Source organism: Cibotium barometz, chromosome 37, assembly GCF_041138505.1.
Source record: "Cibotium barometz isolate CiBa-2024 chromosome 37, ASM4113850v1, whole genome shotgun sequence".
Classification (NCBI taxonomy): Eukaryota; Viridiplantae; Streptophyta; class Polypodiopsida; order Cyatheales; family Cibotiaceae; genus Cibotium; species Cibotium barometz.
In genome coordinates, this window is record NC_141082.1 from 3,285,994 (window position 1) to 3,303,244 (window position 17,251).

Sequence of the window (17,251 nt, forward strand, 5' to 3'; positions counted from 1 at the left end):
CATCGTTGGAAGCACGGCTCAGGCCGAAAAGAAAGACAGTTCCTCACGAAGTTTCAAGCCCGAGATACACATGAAGCAGTGTGGCTTGACAAGAATTTCTTCAAAGATTATCCAAAATTATTAACGGACTACTTGGAGGCTTTCCAACACCTGTCAAGTTCAGCAGAAAGGGATCTCAGGTGCATTCTACAATTGGATGCCACGTGGACATAGACGTACAGCAGATGCAAGACCTCAAGTGGTAACTAGTCCCTTGTGAGCCCTAGTCCGGGACCATAGTGGTTGCGTACCTTAGGTATGGTGCAGTACGGTACAATATGCGTATGGGTGAGTAAAGTATGCATCCAAATAAGTTAACAACACTGGTACACAAAATTGTGCAAAAAACAATTGAAATTCAAACATCTATGCTCTATAAATATCAAATGAGCTGCGAGCATACAATATGAAGTCCTATTGCATCTGAAATCCTAGTACAAACACCAATAGCCATATGGCCAACACAAAATAATACGACATCATACATGCTTGATCATAAATCATAAGTACAAGGCTTGCCGCCGCTAGTAGCTACAAGTTGAAGCAGAATATGTGATTAGTCAGTGGTCACTAACTGAAATAAATATTGATATACTAACTACTAACTAGTAAGAGCGACCAATCACCACAAGGACACTGGCTAATAAATCAAGTCTCATGAGTCACCAATCACTCATCATCATCCAAGCCTGAAGATAAGGATGATGAGTAGTCTCCATTTGTGAGGAGATTCCCATCAAAATCATATAGAAGCTCCTGCTCCACCACATCACCTGGTACATCAATACCTGGTATCTCCTCAACAATGGTAGAGAGTCCAGTTCTCTCCTCTGGAAGAGTGCTCTGGATCGCCTCTACCACTCATTGTGGCGGCTCTCCCTCTCAAATGTGCACCACAAGTATACACCCTGGTGATGTGGAGTAGGCTTAGCAAACACAAGAAACTCTTACCCGAGAATCGATTGCCATTTACAATCACCTTCCACCTTTAGACTGAAGAATTGATGAAAGAATACTTCATAGCACTCTTGGCTGAAATTCGGGCTTTTGTAAATTACAGTTTTTGCTAAATAAGGATTTTTGCAAATAAGGGTTTATGCAAAATTAGGGTTTCAGATTTTGGAAGAATTGTCGATGATAGAATTGTTCAAAACCCTTGCCATCATATAGAAATCCATGAAATAGTAGAGGATTAGGTCAATCTCGAGCTAGACACATGTTATTTGACCACGAACAAGCTCCACCATCATGGCAGCAAAGAAACACGTTTCTTTCAAAAAGAAATACACGGGACGTTTCTTACAATAAGAAACGTTTCTTTCATAAAAAACGTAAGGTAAGGGTTTTTTTTAATTGACTTTAGCCTTAGCAAAGGTTTTAACGTTTTGACGTTTTCAATCCCCTTCTCGCTCTCTTTGTGTACCATGTTCTCTCTTTTTTTTTTTTTCGTGAAATGGTGTTTTATATTATATGTAAAATGTACATCAGCCACATGGCTCACACAGAACCTATGGCCCCAAACAAAACCCCCACAAAAGATCCTCTAAAGGATCATGACCATGCAAACCTGTACACTAATAAGAAAGCCTCCTAGCCAAATAAGCATCCCAGATAGAAGCATCAAAGATGAGCCAGCCGAGCCGCCGTAGACCATAAGGAAATAACATCTGCATCCAGTAGCTGAGCTGAGAGAAGAGAAGAAAACTGCCAAAGCAGCAAACCGCAGATACGTAGAATGTGCCCATGTATTCCAGACAAGGAATCAAAAATGAACCCATTCCGTGTAGTCCAAATATGCCAAAGTCCTGTCCATCTAAGGAAATGGAATATCACAAGGTGGCTGTCTGAAGTAATGACTTGAGGACAAATCCCAAATATCCACTGATGAGCCGAAACAGTAGACCTCTCTACTGCCTCCCAAACGCGAGAGACAAAAGACCAAATCTGACGGGCCACTGGACAACTCATGAACAGATGCATAACTGTTTCAGTGCATGTCGTGCAGAAGAAGCAAGAGGCCAGTGTAATTTTACGACGGCTCAGCTGATCCCGTGTAGGTAACCCTCCCACCAACATCCTCCAAATGAAAACCTTACCTTGGTAAGGGAGTTCAGACTGCCAACCACGCATAAGAGTTTTCTGCCACCATGATTTAGACTTGTGCAATCCCCACACCTTATTGGCCTTGGCTGAAACCCAATCTTTCTCTGATACAAGCTTATGATAGACCTGGTTAGCTGAGAGTGATATCAAGTCACCAGATTTACATAGTGCCCAATCAAGCCAAGGCTGATCTGCAGATGGCCGAGGCAATGGAGTAAAAGGCTCAACTGCATGCATGATGTCAGCCCATAGTGGCTGAAATATCCGAGGAACCCTAAAGTGCTGCCGAATACGACGAAATGAATATGGCTTGTCACGACAAGGTATCATAGCATCTCGGATTCTAACCAAGCCTAGCCTGACCATGCGGTTGAGTCGTATGCGTGAAGCATCTCTGTCTGGCCAAACAATGACACGCGACTCCACAAATGTTTCGAACTGCAAAGAGTTCAAAAGTAGTCTTTCATGACCAAGATCCCACCGAGCCAACAGTAGAACTTCATGCCAAGAAAGGAGAATATGCGATAAAATGTGTGATGAGCGAATACGGACAGGATGAGCCGCATTCACAATGTCCCACCATGAAGCCTGCACACGTGTCCGCCCATGTGACAATCCCTCCAACTCAATCAAGTCACGAGCCATGAAAACCCAAGGCTGCTCTTGCAAACACATATCCTGAAAAAGCGCCCACCTACGCGCCACCATATGCAAGCGGACATCCAGTAAAGCAGCCCCACCCATTCTTTTGGGCGTCGTAATGTGATTCCAAGCTATCCATGTCTGACCCATAATATTTCCTTGCCTCTTCCACAGCATAAACCGAATGGGAGCAACCAAATGGATGAGAGATTTGTGCGTCCAAGGTAGCAAAGGTAAAAAATAGGAAATCATGCTAAGCATAATAACCTGAGCTACCTTAACCCTCACATGCATAGGCCACCCTTGAGCTTTCCAATACACAAATTTATCTGAGATCCGAGCAGAAATCCAAGCAAGAAGCGCTTGGGGGTCCACATCCACACCCACCGGATATCCAAGATGACGAACAATGTCTCCTGTATGCACCACACGGCCTTGCCACCCTAATGCCTCAAGATCAAATTCCGTGCATACAATGAGGGCTGATTTTGATGAATTTATTTTCAGCCCAGAAGCCAATGCAAAATTATTCCAAGCTTCCATTGCTCGATCTATATTGGCTTTTTCGGCCCTGAGAAACATAAAAGTATCATCCGCAAGGGCTTGAGCAACCAATTGCTTGCCATGAGGGAGATGCAAACCAACCACTTCACCATGCGCTGCCATAGCATCTAGGCGAGATAACATAGGATGAGTGGCAATGGCAAAGAAAAGAGGGCTAAGAGGACAGCCCTGCCGGAGAGAACGGGTGAGAGAAATACCATCCGAAAGTCCTCCATTGAGCATAATCCGCGTGATAGAGCCAGAGCCAAGTAAATGCACCAAATTAGCCATTTTGGGACCAAAGCCCATGGCTGTCATTAACTGAGAAAGGAAAGACCAGCTGACATGATCAAAAGCTTTTTCAAGATCCAGCTGCACCATCACAATCTCTTGCTTCTTTGCCTTGGCATAATCCACTCCAATTTGAACATTAAGAATATTATGCAAAATATTCCTGCCATGCACAAATCCATATTGATATGGATGAACAAGAGTAGGAAGCACCTTCTGCAAGCGATTGGCAAAAATCTTTGTAAAGATTTTATACATAATACCCATAAGTGAGATCGGGCGCCATTGAGCCAAAGAAGTAGGCGAAGGGACTTTGGGCAACAAACGAAGTATGCCCAACTTCCAATCGGCAGGCATATATCCCTCATCCCAACCTTTGACAAATAAGCGTCAAAGGCTCTACAAGCTGATCAGCATATTTTCGGAAAAACTCATTTCTCAAACCATCCCAACCAGGGCTCTTTCCCATGGGAAGTTTGGAGAGAACAGCTTCCACTTCCCCTTGAGTAACAAGAGCATCAAGCTGAACCGCCACATCAGGGTCAACTTGATATCGTACTTCAGCAAACAATGACTCCCTTGCAGCCAGGACAGCCGGTGAGACATCCTCTCGAGGGGCAAGCAAATCTTCATAAAACCTGATGCAATGCTGAATAACCTCAGAAGGTTGAGTAACAAGGTTGCCTTTGGCATCCATCAGCCTAACAATATTCTCACGCATATGTTTTTGATGCAACTTATCATAGAAGCGATGAGATTGACAGTTAGCATCCCGCAAAGCATCAAGACGTGCAAGTAGTTTAAAGCGAACATATTGTGCTTCCTGCACCCTAGATAGCTCCTTTTTCAGCCATTCTATGGCATCCGCAACTTCAGCATCCATAGAGTCAGTAAACATGAACGCCTGCAAGCCCTTTAAAAGCGACTGAAGGAGGGCCACATGCTGTTTTTGTATAGAGGCATTAGCAAGACCATAATGCCGTGCTAATTTCCGAGTGTTGGTAAGGAACACTGGCCAAGCATGATAATCAGCCATGGACACTCTTGTGGAGAAATGTCGTATCAACTGACGCATATAAACATCAAAAACTTCATGCTCCAAAAAAGTGTGATTTAAGCGCAAAGGCAAGCGTCCCAACAAGCCTTTATATGCATCCACAGGATGATAGACCATTTCAAACACAAGCGGCCAATGATCTGACAAAACGTGTTGCTGATCAACCATCATAGTAAGAACCTCTGGCAAAAAGAGATCTTGATGTAAAATATACATCCTATCCAATCTAGCATAAGTGCCCCGAAACTGTTGTGAGGCATAAGTGTAACCCCTTTCATCTGAATGCAACCAAGACCACATGTCTTGTTTTAGCGACCTTGCTGCAAAACCTTCCCACGCCTTTCTCTCCGGGCCATCCATTACAGAATGAGGCGACGTGGCTTGCTCCCTGGAGACACATATTAAAGTCCCCCATCACAAAGCCAGGATGAGAGATTGAAAGAGCACACAAGTCATTCCACAGCAAACAGCGTGCACGAGCATTATTTGGAGCATACACCCCTAACAACCATAAAGGCGTATCATCCCAAACAATCTGTATCACTAGAAATCTTCCATGAACATCTTGAATCACAAGAGAAGGCTGAAACTGCGAACGAACAGCAAACATAACACCTGACTGCTAAGCAGGATGTCCGCTGTAGAAAACATGAAATCCCTTATATACATAGGCTTTGCCAGCCAACTTATGCTGCTTATGTTCAACTGCACACAAAACATCCCAACCATGACAAAAAGTTGTACGCCAAAGCCTGAACTGCTTTTGGCGCGAAGAAATACCCTTTACATTCCATTGTACAATTTTCATAAGCCTTCCCAAAAAAGGAATCAACAAGGCCGTGTACTAGGCCCAGGACAATCTGCCAAATCACGAACCTTTTGAAGCATTGCATTTTTAGACATGGTATTTGTGATCTCAGATTGCCCTTGGAGTTCCCGAGCACGTGTCAAAGGGTAATGACCATCCCATGGCGAGATGACCTCACCCTTCGAACCAAACACAAGAGGCAATTGTTGTTGTGCTTCTTTTGTTAGGCGATTTCTAATAGGATAGCGTTCTACTCTATCCACCCCAAGAGGCCCTGTACCCTGAGAAAGTTGGCCTCCCGGCCTCTCAATCCTGGTCTGTTGCTGGGCACCTGAACCCAAAGGGCGACGAGCATATGTATGTAAGGGCCCCTGATGAGTACGCAAAGGCCCCCGCCAAACAGCATCTGAGAAACCCCCCCGCGGGGCAACAAATCGTGTCTTTTTACCACGTACTTCCACCCATGGCTGCTCAACCTCATTCTGAACATCCACATGTACATCCATGTGTTGGGCATCATGTGAAGGAGCATCATGCTCATCTTCCACGGGCAACTGTCCATCAAGGATATCCTTTGTAGCAGCAACTTGTTCTTTCTTAGGACATTCGGAGACAAAGTGGCCCATCTCACCACATTTGAAACAGTGGCCAGCAAATGTATCTCACCTCAATTCATACATTAAAGGTTGCAGCCCAGCCATATTGACACGCAAATGTGTCAGCCTAGGTCTCCCAGTATTCCACAACATGCATAGACGATTTCGGTTTCTAGATGTCATTCGAGGCACCACCAAGACATCACCGATACCTCGCATGAGACTTGGTAAAACACGCCAAAACATTGGTGGGAATTGTTTCACTTCAACCCAAACTGAGCAAGCCTAGCGCAACATATCTTGGTACTCTGCCATAGGCTTCCACGGAACCACATGAACCAACTGCCCATCCAAAAAAGTGGCACCTGCTCCAAGACTGCCCTACGGGCTTCCGAAGTGCGAAAAAGTATTTCATAAAAGCCTCTCGGACCATCGTAAATCTCCTCAAGTGCCTCAGGCGACACCAAGCGGCCCAGCCATGCTCTAAGACGAGGCAGCAATGGAATACGCCCAGTAAAGAAAAAGATAGCAGCACGATCATGAAAACCTGCTAGCTGTTGTAGCAACAAAGGAGTCTCCATGCATACATCAGCCACACCACTATTATCCACTGCAGCCATTTGCACGCTATTTGCCTTCACATATTCTTGCAGAAGCTCACCAGTGATCTGCAGCAAACGTGCAAACTCCGGAGAAGGTGCCTGAGAACTTTCCTCTGCATTCTCTCCAACATTCACCGGAGTATAGCTTGCATCAACATCAAGTCTTTGACGTTTTTGTTGCTCTGAGGCATCTGAAGCATAACCCACATCCTTCTCGATCATCTCCTCAATAAGATCCATGTTAAGGCTATTGGCAGCCATGTCGCCAACAGCAGCAGCCGGGTCATCCAAATCCATGTACAAAAGCAAAGAAAACTCGTTCTCTCAAACCCAAATTCAGCACCTGCTGCAGTGCTGGCTGGAAACTCTTCTGTACCTGCAGTACCTGCTGAAACCCTACTGTACTTGCAATACTGGCTGGAAACTCTTCTGTACCACCTGCTGAAACCCTACTGTACCTGCGAGTCACCTGCTAGAAACCCTACTGTACCTACAGTACCGGCAGCTGGAAACTCTTCTGTACCTGCAGTACTTGCGGAAACTATTGCACCTCGAAGAACCCCTACTGTACTGCAGCACCTGCTGGAAACCCTACTGAACCTGCAGTACTTGCTAGAAACCCTAGAGTACCTGCTGTATTTACAGTAATACCTCTTGTTGCAAGCAGCTCCACTGATAACGAAAGGCGGTGTGTTGTCTTCTCTGCAAGGATGTCGATCACACAAAGGGCAAGCGTATCTCTGCTGAACGGCCTGTTGATGGCGACTATCTGCTGGGGGTGACGACTGCCTGCTGAAGGCGACTACCCGCACACACTCTCTCTCTCTCTCTCTCTCTCTCTCTCTCTCTCTCTCTCACACACACACAGAGGGCTGTACAGAGAAGAGGAGCGATAAACGAGCAAAAAGTGAGTCAAAACAGGGAAGACGTGAAGGTTCGTGCAGCACTCTCTCCTGCGCAGACCATCACCCCTTTTCTCTCTCTCTCTCTCTCTCTCTCTCTCTCTCTCTCTCTCTCTCTCTCTACCATGCTCTCTCTCTCTCTCTCTCTCTCTCTCTCTCTCTCTCTCTCTCTCCATGTTCGCTTGCATTCACCCATGTTCGCTTGCATTCGCCCGTCTTCTCTGTTCGCCACCCTTCGCCCCTCTTCTCTATTCGCCACCCTTCGCCCCTGTTCGCCCCCTCTCTGTGTGCAGCCTCTCTCTCTCTCTCTCTCTCTCTCTCTCTCTCTCTCTCTCTCTCACACACCTTTGTTGCTAGAGTTTTCCTCCCAAATGTTATCCATTAGGAGCTCCTAGTACCGTACTTTTCCTTACTTTTCCTCACAGTTATTTCAGTTTCAATTAGTTGTTTTTAGCTTTTCTTACACAGACATTGTATCAGATCCACCAATTGTTGTAACCTTTTTGGTCTCATAGGTCATTTTGGCCTTTTGAAGACGTTAATATATCATTTCATTTCTCTCTCTCCCCTTCCTCCCGCTGCGCCCCCCCCCCCTCTCGTCCCGCTGCCCCCTTCGCTCCCCCCTCCCGCTGCGCCCACCCCTCCTGCTGCCTGCCTCGCCCGCCTTCGCTCTCTCTCACGCTGCCTGCCTGCGCGCCCCCCCCCTTGCCCGCCTACGCCCCCCCCCCCCCCCCCCCCCCCCCCCCCCCCCCTTCGCTCTCCCTCCCGCTGCCTGCCCTTCACCCCTCCCTCCTGCTGCCTGCCTGCGCCCCCCCCCCCCCCCCCCCCCGCCCCCCCCCTCACATTGCCCACATCCCTCCCTCCCCTCCTCCCCGCCTGTGCGCCTTCTTGCATGCCTGCACCCCACCTTTTGACCCTTCCATCTCTCTCTCTCTCTCTCTCTCTCTCTCTCTCTCTCTCTCTCTCTCTCTCTCTCTCTCAAGCGTCTGCGTTTTTTTTTCTTTGGGTTCGCGTCTACGTTTTAGGGTTTGCGTCTGCGTTTTAGGGTTTGGCTGCACTTTCTGAATTTCAGATCTGCAATCTCTCTCTCTCTCTCTCTCTCTCTCTCTCTCTCTCTCTCTCCTTCCATGGCTTCCCCCTTGCGCAACCCGACGAAGGCGACCTTTATGGTCACAAACAAGAGGATAACAAATGTGGAAAAGGAGATGAAGGAATGGAAGGCGGATATGGAGGGATGGTGGAAGGAGAAAGCCAACTTTCTCCAAATGGTATTCAATGAGAGTAAGCGGTGCTTTCTCCAAATGGTATTCAATGAGAGTAAGCGGGGGAAAGAGGAGAAGGAGGACCTCGTAGCAGAAGTCAAAGACCTTCACAGGGAAGTCAACATGCTCAAAGGCGTAATTTCAGCTCTTCAGAGGGAGCTTGCAGAGGCTAAGGCAAATGGTGGACTTGAAGAAGGTGAAATTCAGCCATCCATGATAGAAGAGCTCAAGGTTATCAAGGAACAAGTACGGGCAATTAAGGAAGAAGAGAAGCAACACGAAGCAAAGACTTCCTCATGGGTGGAAGTCATCACCAAGACTCAAAGGAAGATGGATGAAGCGGAGAACTGGACAGAGGTCGCCAAGAAGGGTAAAGGTAAGGAGATAACAACCCCTACACCTACAATCATTAACATGACTTTGGAAGAGGAACAACGAAGACGTACACGTGCTTTGCATGTGAGGATTACCGGCCTTAAAGACGGGGATAAAGTTGAAGAGAAGGTGAAAGAGCTTATGGTGTTGATGGGGATTGACAGTCCGGTACACGCAAAAGCCTGGAGAGTGGGCAAAAAAAGCGGAGGCAACGGGAAAACATCAAAGGAAAGAGCTCTCATACTTCGCTTCCCCTCTATTGAGGCGAAGGAGGAGTTCTTGAAGAGGCGACCCACTTTAAAGAATACAGGCATTTTTCTTGGTGACGATCTTACTCTTTCACAGCTTGCACATATGAAGGAAGTCATGCCAGAGATTAGGGCGGCAAGAGAAAACGAAAAGATAGCATTTTATAGAGAAGGGAGGGTGGTCATCGTGGAGCGACGCTCTACATGACTGTGCGAGACCAATGGGACCAAATTAAAGCTGGCAGCCTGCAACTGCAATGGATCCCTCAGACTTGATGTAGGTGCCTTTGAGGACAGCTTTAGAGATAGAGATATAGTCTTCTACTCGGAGACTCACCACGCCCCTCGTCAGATGATGCCACAGGTGACAGGATACAGATGGGAGACATCTTGCACAGTAGGGACGAGATCGGTACACAGTAGTAGAGGATCAGGGGAAGTGGCAGTTCTTTTCAGGGAGGAGCTGCAACCGCTTCTACACATCGTTCGGAGAGATGATCAGGCCAGATATATGTGGGTGAGACTGAGGGCCGACACAAGCAGATTCCTGTATATTGCCATATGCTATGTTGCTCCTAGTACATCGACATATGCAGCACCTAGAGGGCAGTATCCTTTCTCTGTGCTAGATGATGACATATGGGAGTTCTCTAGGGATGGAGACATCATCCTGTTAGGGGACTTTAATGCCGAGACGGGTAACCGCCAGACAGCCTTTTATGATACCTTAGAGGAGATGCTGAGAGAGCTAGACACTCTGGATATGGGATTAGACAAACGCTCACAGGATGTGGAGTGCACAGAGTATGGGAGATCTTTGGTAGATATGGGGACTGCACATGGGTTGGCCATACTAAATGGCTTGCAGATGTTTCCATCAGCAGCTGGTTTTACTTGCTTTCCACGTAGACATGGTGCTAGCACAGTGGATTATGTTATGGCTATGCCGAGCTTTGTTTCATGCATTGAGGACTTCACAGTTGGATCTCGGCCCATTGGGGTAGTAGTGGATCATGCGTTGTTGACATTGACCATCGCTTTTCACTTTACCACAGCTCAAAGGACACGAGGGGCAGATCACACTCGATATACTTTTACTTCAAAGACTGATGCTGCATACAGAAATGGGATTTATAGACGTCTATACACAGAGGAGCAAGGGAGACCTTTGGAGGAGCTGACCCATATACTGACAAAGACTTTACAGGATGCAGCGAGAGAGGCATATCCACATACTCAGCCTGGACAGAGACAGCGTTCTGGGTGTATGGCCCAGAACAGCTCGTATGATGAGGAGTGCAGAGAGACAAGAGCCCGACTGCAACGGCGCAAGCAGGTGGAGAGGTATGGAGAGGCCTTTGGTGTCTATGATTGCTAGGATTATTAGAGCCAAGGCCTTGGTACCTCATGAGATTATTCGAGCAGAGCTGGCAGCTGCCCCTCTGGTGATTGAGGCTCTTACGAGATCAGTCTCCTACATACATGGCTTGTGGGATCTCCCCCGAGACATATGCACGCCTCGCCCTTGAGTCCTCCCGACAGTAAGCTTTACAGGGAGACACGGCTTGTTGGTATGGACAGATGACATCTTGGTTCCAGGCACATGGTTTTAGCATGGACATATTGCCTCCCTTCCAGTATTCTCTGAAGGCACCCTCTCTCACTCTCACACGGACAGAGATTACCAGACTCATCCGTCAGGATTTAGTTCAGCTGGACATTAGGAGGACATGGATACAGCCGACTAAGGAGCTGGGCACGAAGATGAATTTCTACAAAGAGCATTTTCTTCACCTCACAGCAGATGGTTTTGTGATCAGACCCAGTTACATGGATGTACACCTGTCTCATGCAGTACGATGTGCTATTGGTTAGATTCGCACATCCTCACACCAGCTTGAGATTGAGATTGGCCGATATAGAGGTATACCAGCCATAGTTGCCAGGCGTTTCAGAAACGGCAGGTATGAAACGGGTTTCATACGTTTTGAAACGTTTCATAAAAGGTAAGAAACGGGTACAAAAAGGTTTCATACAAAATAGAAAAAACATGTATATTTTTAACTTGAAATATAGAAAAGAAAAAACTGTTGACATAACTTATAAGAGACCACATTGAATTCATTTCAATAAAAACAAAATACATGTAAGATATGATGATATCACAAATCACGTGGGTGATCACTGATGACTAAGCAGAAATCAAAAGGATCACCACGTGGGTGATGAGTCATGACTCAAAATCCAAGATCAAAATAAATAGCATGTCCAAAGTTCAAACTAAATAACATGTCCAAATAAAATGATACTGGCAGCAGGTGCTAGCTACTATCTGCATCCTCATCTGCATCCTCATGCTCATCCTCATCTGCATCTTTTGCCTTTGCAGCCTCACTCTCAAGGTCACTGCCGGTAGCCGAGTCCTCAAATGCCTCATCCTCTAGAGGTGCAGGTGCACCACTAGTACTAGCCTCTCGAGAAGATCGTGTAGTGCGAGCCGGAGCCATGATCTCCTCATAGAGCATAGAATAGATGTCTCTCTCCTCCTGAGGAATGTCGGGAATCTCCTTGCACTTCATGATATCAATCTTATCTGGATTCACTTGGCGAGGCTCAATGGGATGACCCTTTTGTTCTAGCAATCAGAGATTGCAATGACAAAAGACAAGCCTCTCCAATTGTGCTGAGGAGAGTCTATTTCTCTTTTTCGTGTGAAAAAGAGCCCATGTACTCCAGTTTCTCTCACAAGGCCCTGAACTGCAATCCTGGGAGAGAACTCTCAATGCAATCCGTCTCTACATTGTACACCCAAAAAAATATAAAAAAATATAAAAAAATAAAAAAATAAAAAAATAAAAAAATAAAAAAATAAAAAAAATTGGATGATGAAAAAAACGCGTTTCATACGTTTCGAAACGTTTCGTACGTTTCGAACCTGTATGAAACGCGTTTCTATGCAACTGTGATACCAGCTGAGGCCAGGATATGTCGAGTATGCCATGGGGAGCCAGAGACAGAGCTGCATTATATATGCCATTGTACTGCATACTATGACATACGTGTCGACCACTTTCCACAAAGTAATGGGGTACCAGGACCAGAGGTGTTTGGGATTGTTCTTGCTTGAGCTACGGAGATATAGAGATAGCCTGCTTAGGCGCACAGAGAGCCAGACTCAGAGGCACATTACAGACTTCTTTAGTCCAGCCATCACTGCGCCAGATGGACCACAGCAGCAGAAGCAGGACATGGATACCGCCCACACCATCGGTACACTGATTGATCGTGCGATTGAGCTTGGGTGGTCCAGACGCCCACGACTACGGAGGAGGGCATCCCAGCATAGACGGATGTTGCAGCGGCGGATTCGGATTATTCTTGCGAGACATGCGGGATACCCTGTCACGGTGCTGACCACAGAGGATATTGAGGAGATCCGCCAGCGTCCGATGCGGCACATATTATGAGATGGAGGCACCTCCATAGTGTACCCCCTCGTCCCACATGATATTGTATCCCCTCACTGTACTCCACTCACCTCCATAGCGTACCCCCCCCCTCTCTATATTCACACCCTATAAGGGTTTCTGTTTACCTTCTAGTTCCAGTTTCATTTTCTAGGTGCCACTAGTATCATCTTTATTTTTCATTTTCTGGTTTTTTATCCACACATTGTATCAAATCCACCATGATGTAACTTTTTGGTCTCATAGGTCATTATGGCCTTTTGAGACGTTAATATTTCATTTCATTTCTCTCTCTCTCTCTCTCTCTCTCTCGTGTGCTTCTTCTTCTTCTTCTTCTTCTTCCTTCCCTCTTCTTCCTTCTTCCTTCTTGTTCTTCCTTCTTCCCTCCCTCTTCTTCTTATTCTTTCTCTTCTTCTTATTCTTTCTCTTCTTCTTCTTCTTCTTCTTCTTCTTCTTCTCCTCCTTTATTTCTTTATCTTCTCCTCCTCCTCTTCTATTCTTCCTCTTCATCCCCATATCATTCTCAGCTGAAAATTGAAATCTCCAATTTCTCCCAATTTGCAAACCCTAATTTTCCCCAATTATGGAATTAGTCCCAATTTTTAGCCGTTCCTCAAAATTGCCCAAATTTTGAGCAACTCCATCCGCTAAGTGACAATGACAAGTTTTAGCTTCTTACCACTTTAGTGTTGCTATAATGTTTAGGTCTGAAGCTAAAATTCTATATGAAAATATTAAAAACCTTTTAAAAAAACGGAGTTTCTTATTTTGGCCTGAATTTTAGAAACGTTTCTTACGCGTTTCATACGTTTCTGGCTGCTATGTCCACCATGCAAGAGAACCTCCAAGGAGCAAGCAAGAGAGTGTAGGACTGTTTTTGTGGGTTAAAATCTTCAATAATCCTTGCTTCAAGTTGGCGCCGCATTCAAGAAGGGAGTAGGGAGAGGAAGGCAAGGTTTCCATATGCATAGAGGATGGCCATTGGTCAATCTCAACACAAGCCACACCTCTTTCATATGTGGAGAGGATGCGTGGTCAATAGCTTTGGCTGACCGAGAAGGTAAATGCCATAGTCACAAGGGACGGGGGACGGGGACGGGGACGGGACGGGGGACGGTCATAAGTAGGGAACGGGGACGGTGGAGGAAACGGCACTCAAAAAATACTTTTTTTTTTAATTTTTCTACTCTACACTTATTCTACTTTGGAAGTAAATCAAAATGAGCACAAATTTACACTAAAATGGTAAGCGTTTGAGTCATAAAGATACAAAATGATTCATGACTCAGGAGTCAGGACTAAGCCTTAAGGAGGCAAAATACATGGACGGACTCAAATGAGTCAATGACAAAAAAGTGCTGAAGACTAGAGGCTAGAGGCTAGAGCTAAGTAGTAAGGCCCATGAATCATGATCCATGAATGATCATCCACGTGAAGTGCTCGCCTCATGGTCATGGGTAGCTTGTGCCAAAGAAGCATCAAGCTCATCCTCAGTCTCATCCTCACTGGCATGCTGCTCCTGCACCTCATCCTCTTGTTGACTCATCTCCCACTCGGTGAAGGAATCTCCCTTCTTGGTCACGCTCTTGCAAAGCATTCGCAAGTTCGTGCTAACGAAGACAAGGTCATTGGCACGCTCTACCCCGAGTCGGTTCCTCTTCCTAGAGGCAATGTGGCTGTAGGTACTCCAAAGTTGCTCCAAGCAAGAGGAGCTGACAGCCTAGCTAAGTATGCGGATGGCAAGCTGCTGCAGCTCCGGTCCATCTAAACCAAAGTCCTCCCACCATAGAGCAGCACCAACTTTGGAGCGGTCAACAATCTACGACTCTCATAAGCCACGGCATGTCACTCTTGATTAAGGACAGCTATTATGCAATTTCCAAATGCATCACATTCCACACAAAAAGGCTTTTGCAAATCCGGAATGATCAACACTGGACCATGAGTAGTTGCATCTTTCAATTTGAGGAATGCATCTCTCGCTACATTAGTCCATTTGAACACGGCCTTCTTCTTTGTCAAATCATGTAAAGGAGAAGCAATCCATGCAAAGTGCCGAATGAACCTGCGGCGGTAGTAAGAGCATAATCCAAGAAAACTACGGATCTCATGCACCGAACTCAATTCCGGCCAATTCCGAATTGCATCAATCTTTGCAGGATCCTTCCGCACTCCATCTTTGGACACAATATGCCCAAGATAATGTATCTCTGACAAGAAGAACTCACTCTTCTTTGCATTTATAAAGAGTTTATGCTTATGGAGCTCTTCAAAAACAATAGCCAAATGAGCTTTATGCTCTTCTTCGGTCTTCGAGAAGACTAGGATGTCATCAAAGAAGACACCTGTAAATTTCCTGTACCCACGGAATATGCGATCCATCATTCTATTGAATGTAGCCGGGGCATTAGTAAGACCAAGAGGCATAACAAGATACTCATAAAGCCCAAATGCTGTCCTGAAAGCAGTTTTGTGTACATCCTCAGACACTACACGCACTTGATGATACCCACTCTTGAGATCAATTCGGCTAAAGCATGCCGATCCATCCAACTTGTCAAGGATGTCGTCTATGTGTGGAATCGAAAACCGATTCTTGATGATAAGCTTTCAAAGCTCTATAATCCACACACATAAGAAAGGATCCATCCTTCTTTTGAACCAAGAGGACGAGAGAACAATATGGGGAAGAGCTTGGCTGAACCAAACCCTTTTCAAAAAGCTCATTCACTTGCTTCATGATCTCCTCTTTTTGGGATGCACTTATACAATAGGCTGGCCTATTAGGTGGTGAGCTACCCGGCACAAGATCAATGCGATAATCTTCCGGTCGTACAGGTGGTAACTCATTTGGTAACTCATCAGCAAAACAATCATTGTGCTCTTGCAAAAATTTCAGCCTATCATTACTAAGAGTGTTTACATGTACATTATTTTCCTCAACATGATCTCGTACAAAAATCAAGTACGCAAAAACACTCTTTTTCATTACTTTCTTAATTTGTATATGAGATACAAGGGGAATGATATCACCCTCTTCACCAGCATCAATTACATGCTCTCGGCCTTTATGCATGAAGGTGATCCTGTTGGTCTTGAGAGCCTTGCACAGATCAATACGTGTATGCCAAGGCTTTCCAAGCAATACATCACAACCATTCAAAGGTGCAACAAGAAAATCCTCATGATCAACATAGCCTTGAATGTGTATGTGCAACTTGCCAAAAATAGGCATGACCTGCACTTCTCTACCAACAAAGGCAGCCCCTGCTTCAATTTGAGGACCCATGTCCTCCACTTCAATACCCAAAGCAACTGCCATCTGCCATCTGTGTGGATATGAAATTTTCAGATGCACAATACTCAAACATGAACAAAGCGGGCTGATCTTTGAGCTGTCCCTAAGCTTTACATACAACCCTATCTTTGCTATCATGTGAAGTGTTGCCCTGCACATCCGGAACCATATGCACATTAGTCTTTGATGCATTTGCATTATCACGCTGCTTCTTGTTTGGGCATGCCTTTGCAATATGCCCGGTGCTACCACAAGTAAAGCATTTCCCCTCTCTCATATATTGCTTTTTCTATTCCGAAGTGAGACCTTAGTCTCTCAGTTTGAAGGGACGCTTCTTGGTAGTGTTATTTTGAGCCTTTGGACCATTTTTATCTTGGTTTTGGTCCTTTTTAGGTGGCTGTCCATCATTTTGCAGGTTTTGGACAGCCCTCTCTTTGCCTTGAAATGAGGGTTTAGCCTTATTGGATCGACCCAATTTGAGTTCCAAATGCTCGGTGGCGGTGGCGGCTGCAATTAATTAGTGTAAGGTATGACCAGGATACATTTGTAGTCCCGCTTTGTACACGGGTTGCAATCCCGATTGAAACCTTCTCTTCCTTTCCGCCTCGGTGACATGCATAAATGGAGACACCTCCAAAAGCACTTTCCAAAACTTTTGTACATATGCATTTACCGATTTCCCCTCATTTTGCTTTACCCAATCCCACTTCATTGTTATCTCATTCAATGCATTGGGAGACAAGAATTGAGCATAGAACCTCTCCTTGAACTCTTCCCATGATCTAATAGGATTCAATAAGAGCTTTTCCGTGAGCCACCAATGGGCAGCAGTGCCTTTCATGAACATGCTGACATGCCGGATCATGGATTTCTGAGTGAAATCCTCATCACTGAAAGCAATATCAAACTGGGCAATAAAAGCAAGTGCCTTTGATGCATCATATTTCCCATGATATGTGTCAAACTTCACGGATTTGTCTCCGGCTTTGAAGTCACGAAACTTTGATGCATGTATGTG

General features: G+C 45.7%; 2 protein-coding genes across 4 annotated transcripts in view; one reads left to right on the forward strand and one right to left on the reverse strand.

Moving 5' to 3' along the window:
* The window catches only part of LOC147616847 (uncharacterized), a 119,607-nt gene that overhangs the window by 45,268 nt on the left and 57,088 nt on the right, over positions 1-17,251 (reverse strand). The window lies entirely within an intron of this gene.
* On the forward strand, positions 8,849-10,846 carry LOC147616850 (uncharacterized). Its single transcript, XM_086776268.1, has 2 exons — positions 8,849-8,980; positions 9,707-10,846. The coding sequence occupies exons 1-2, from the start codon at positions 8,849-8,851 to the stop codon at positions 10,844-10,846; spliced, it is 1,272 nt and encodes a 423-aa protein (XP_086632394.1).

Coding starts and splice junctions, on each gene's coding strand:
- LOC147616850 (XM_086776268.1), top strand. CDS start 8,849: ATGGTATTCAATGAGAGTAAGCGGTGCTTTCTCCAAATGGTATTCAAT. Junction 8,981..9,706: donor AAGTCAACATGCTCAAAGGC/GTAATTTCAGCT, acceptor ACCAAATTAAAG/CTGGCAGCCTGCAACTGCAA.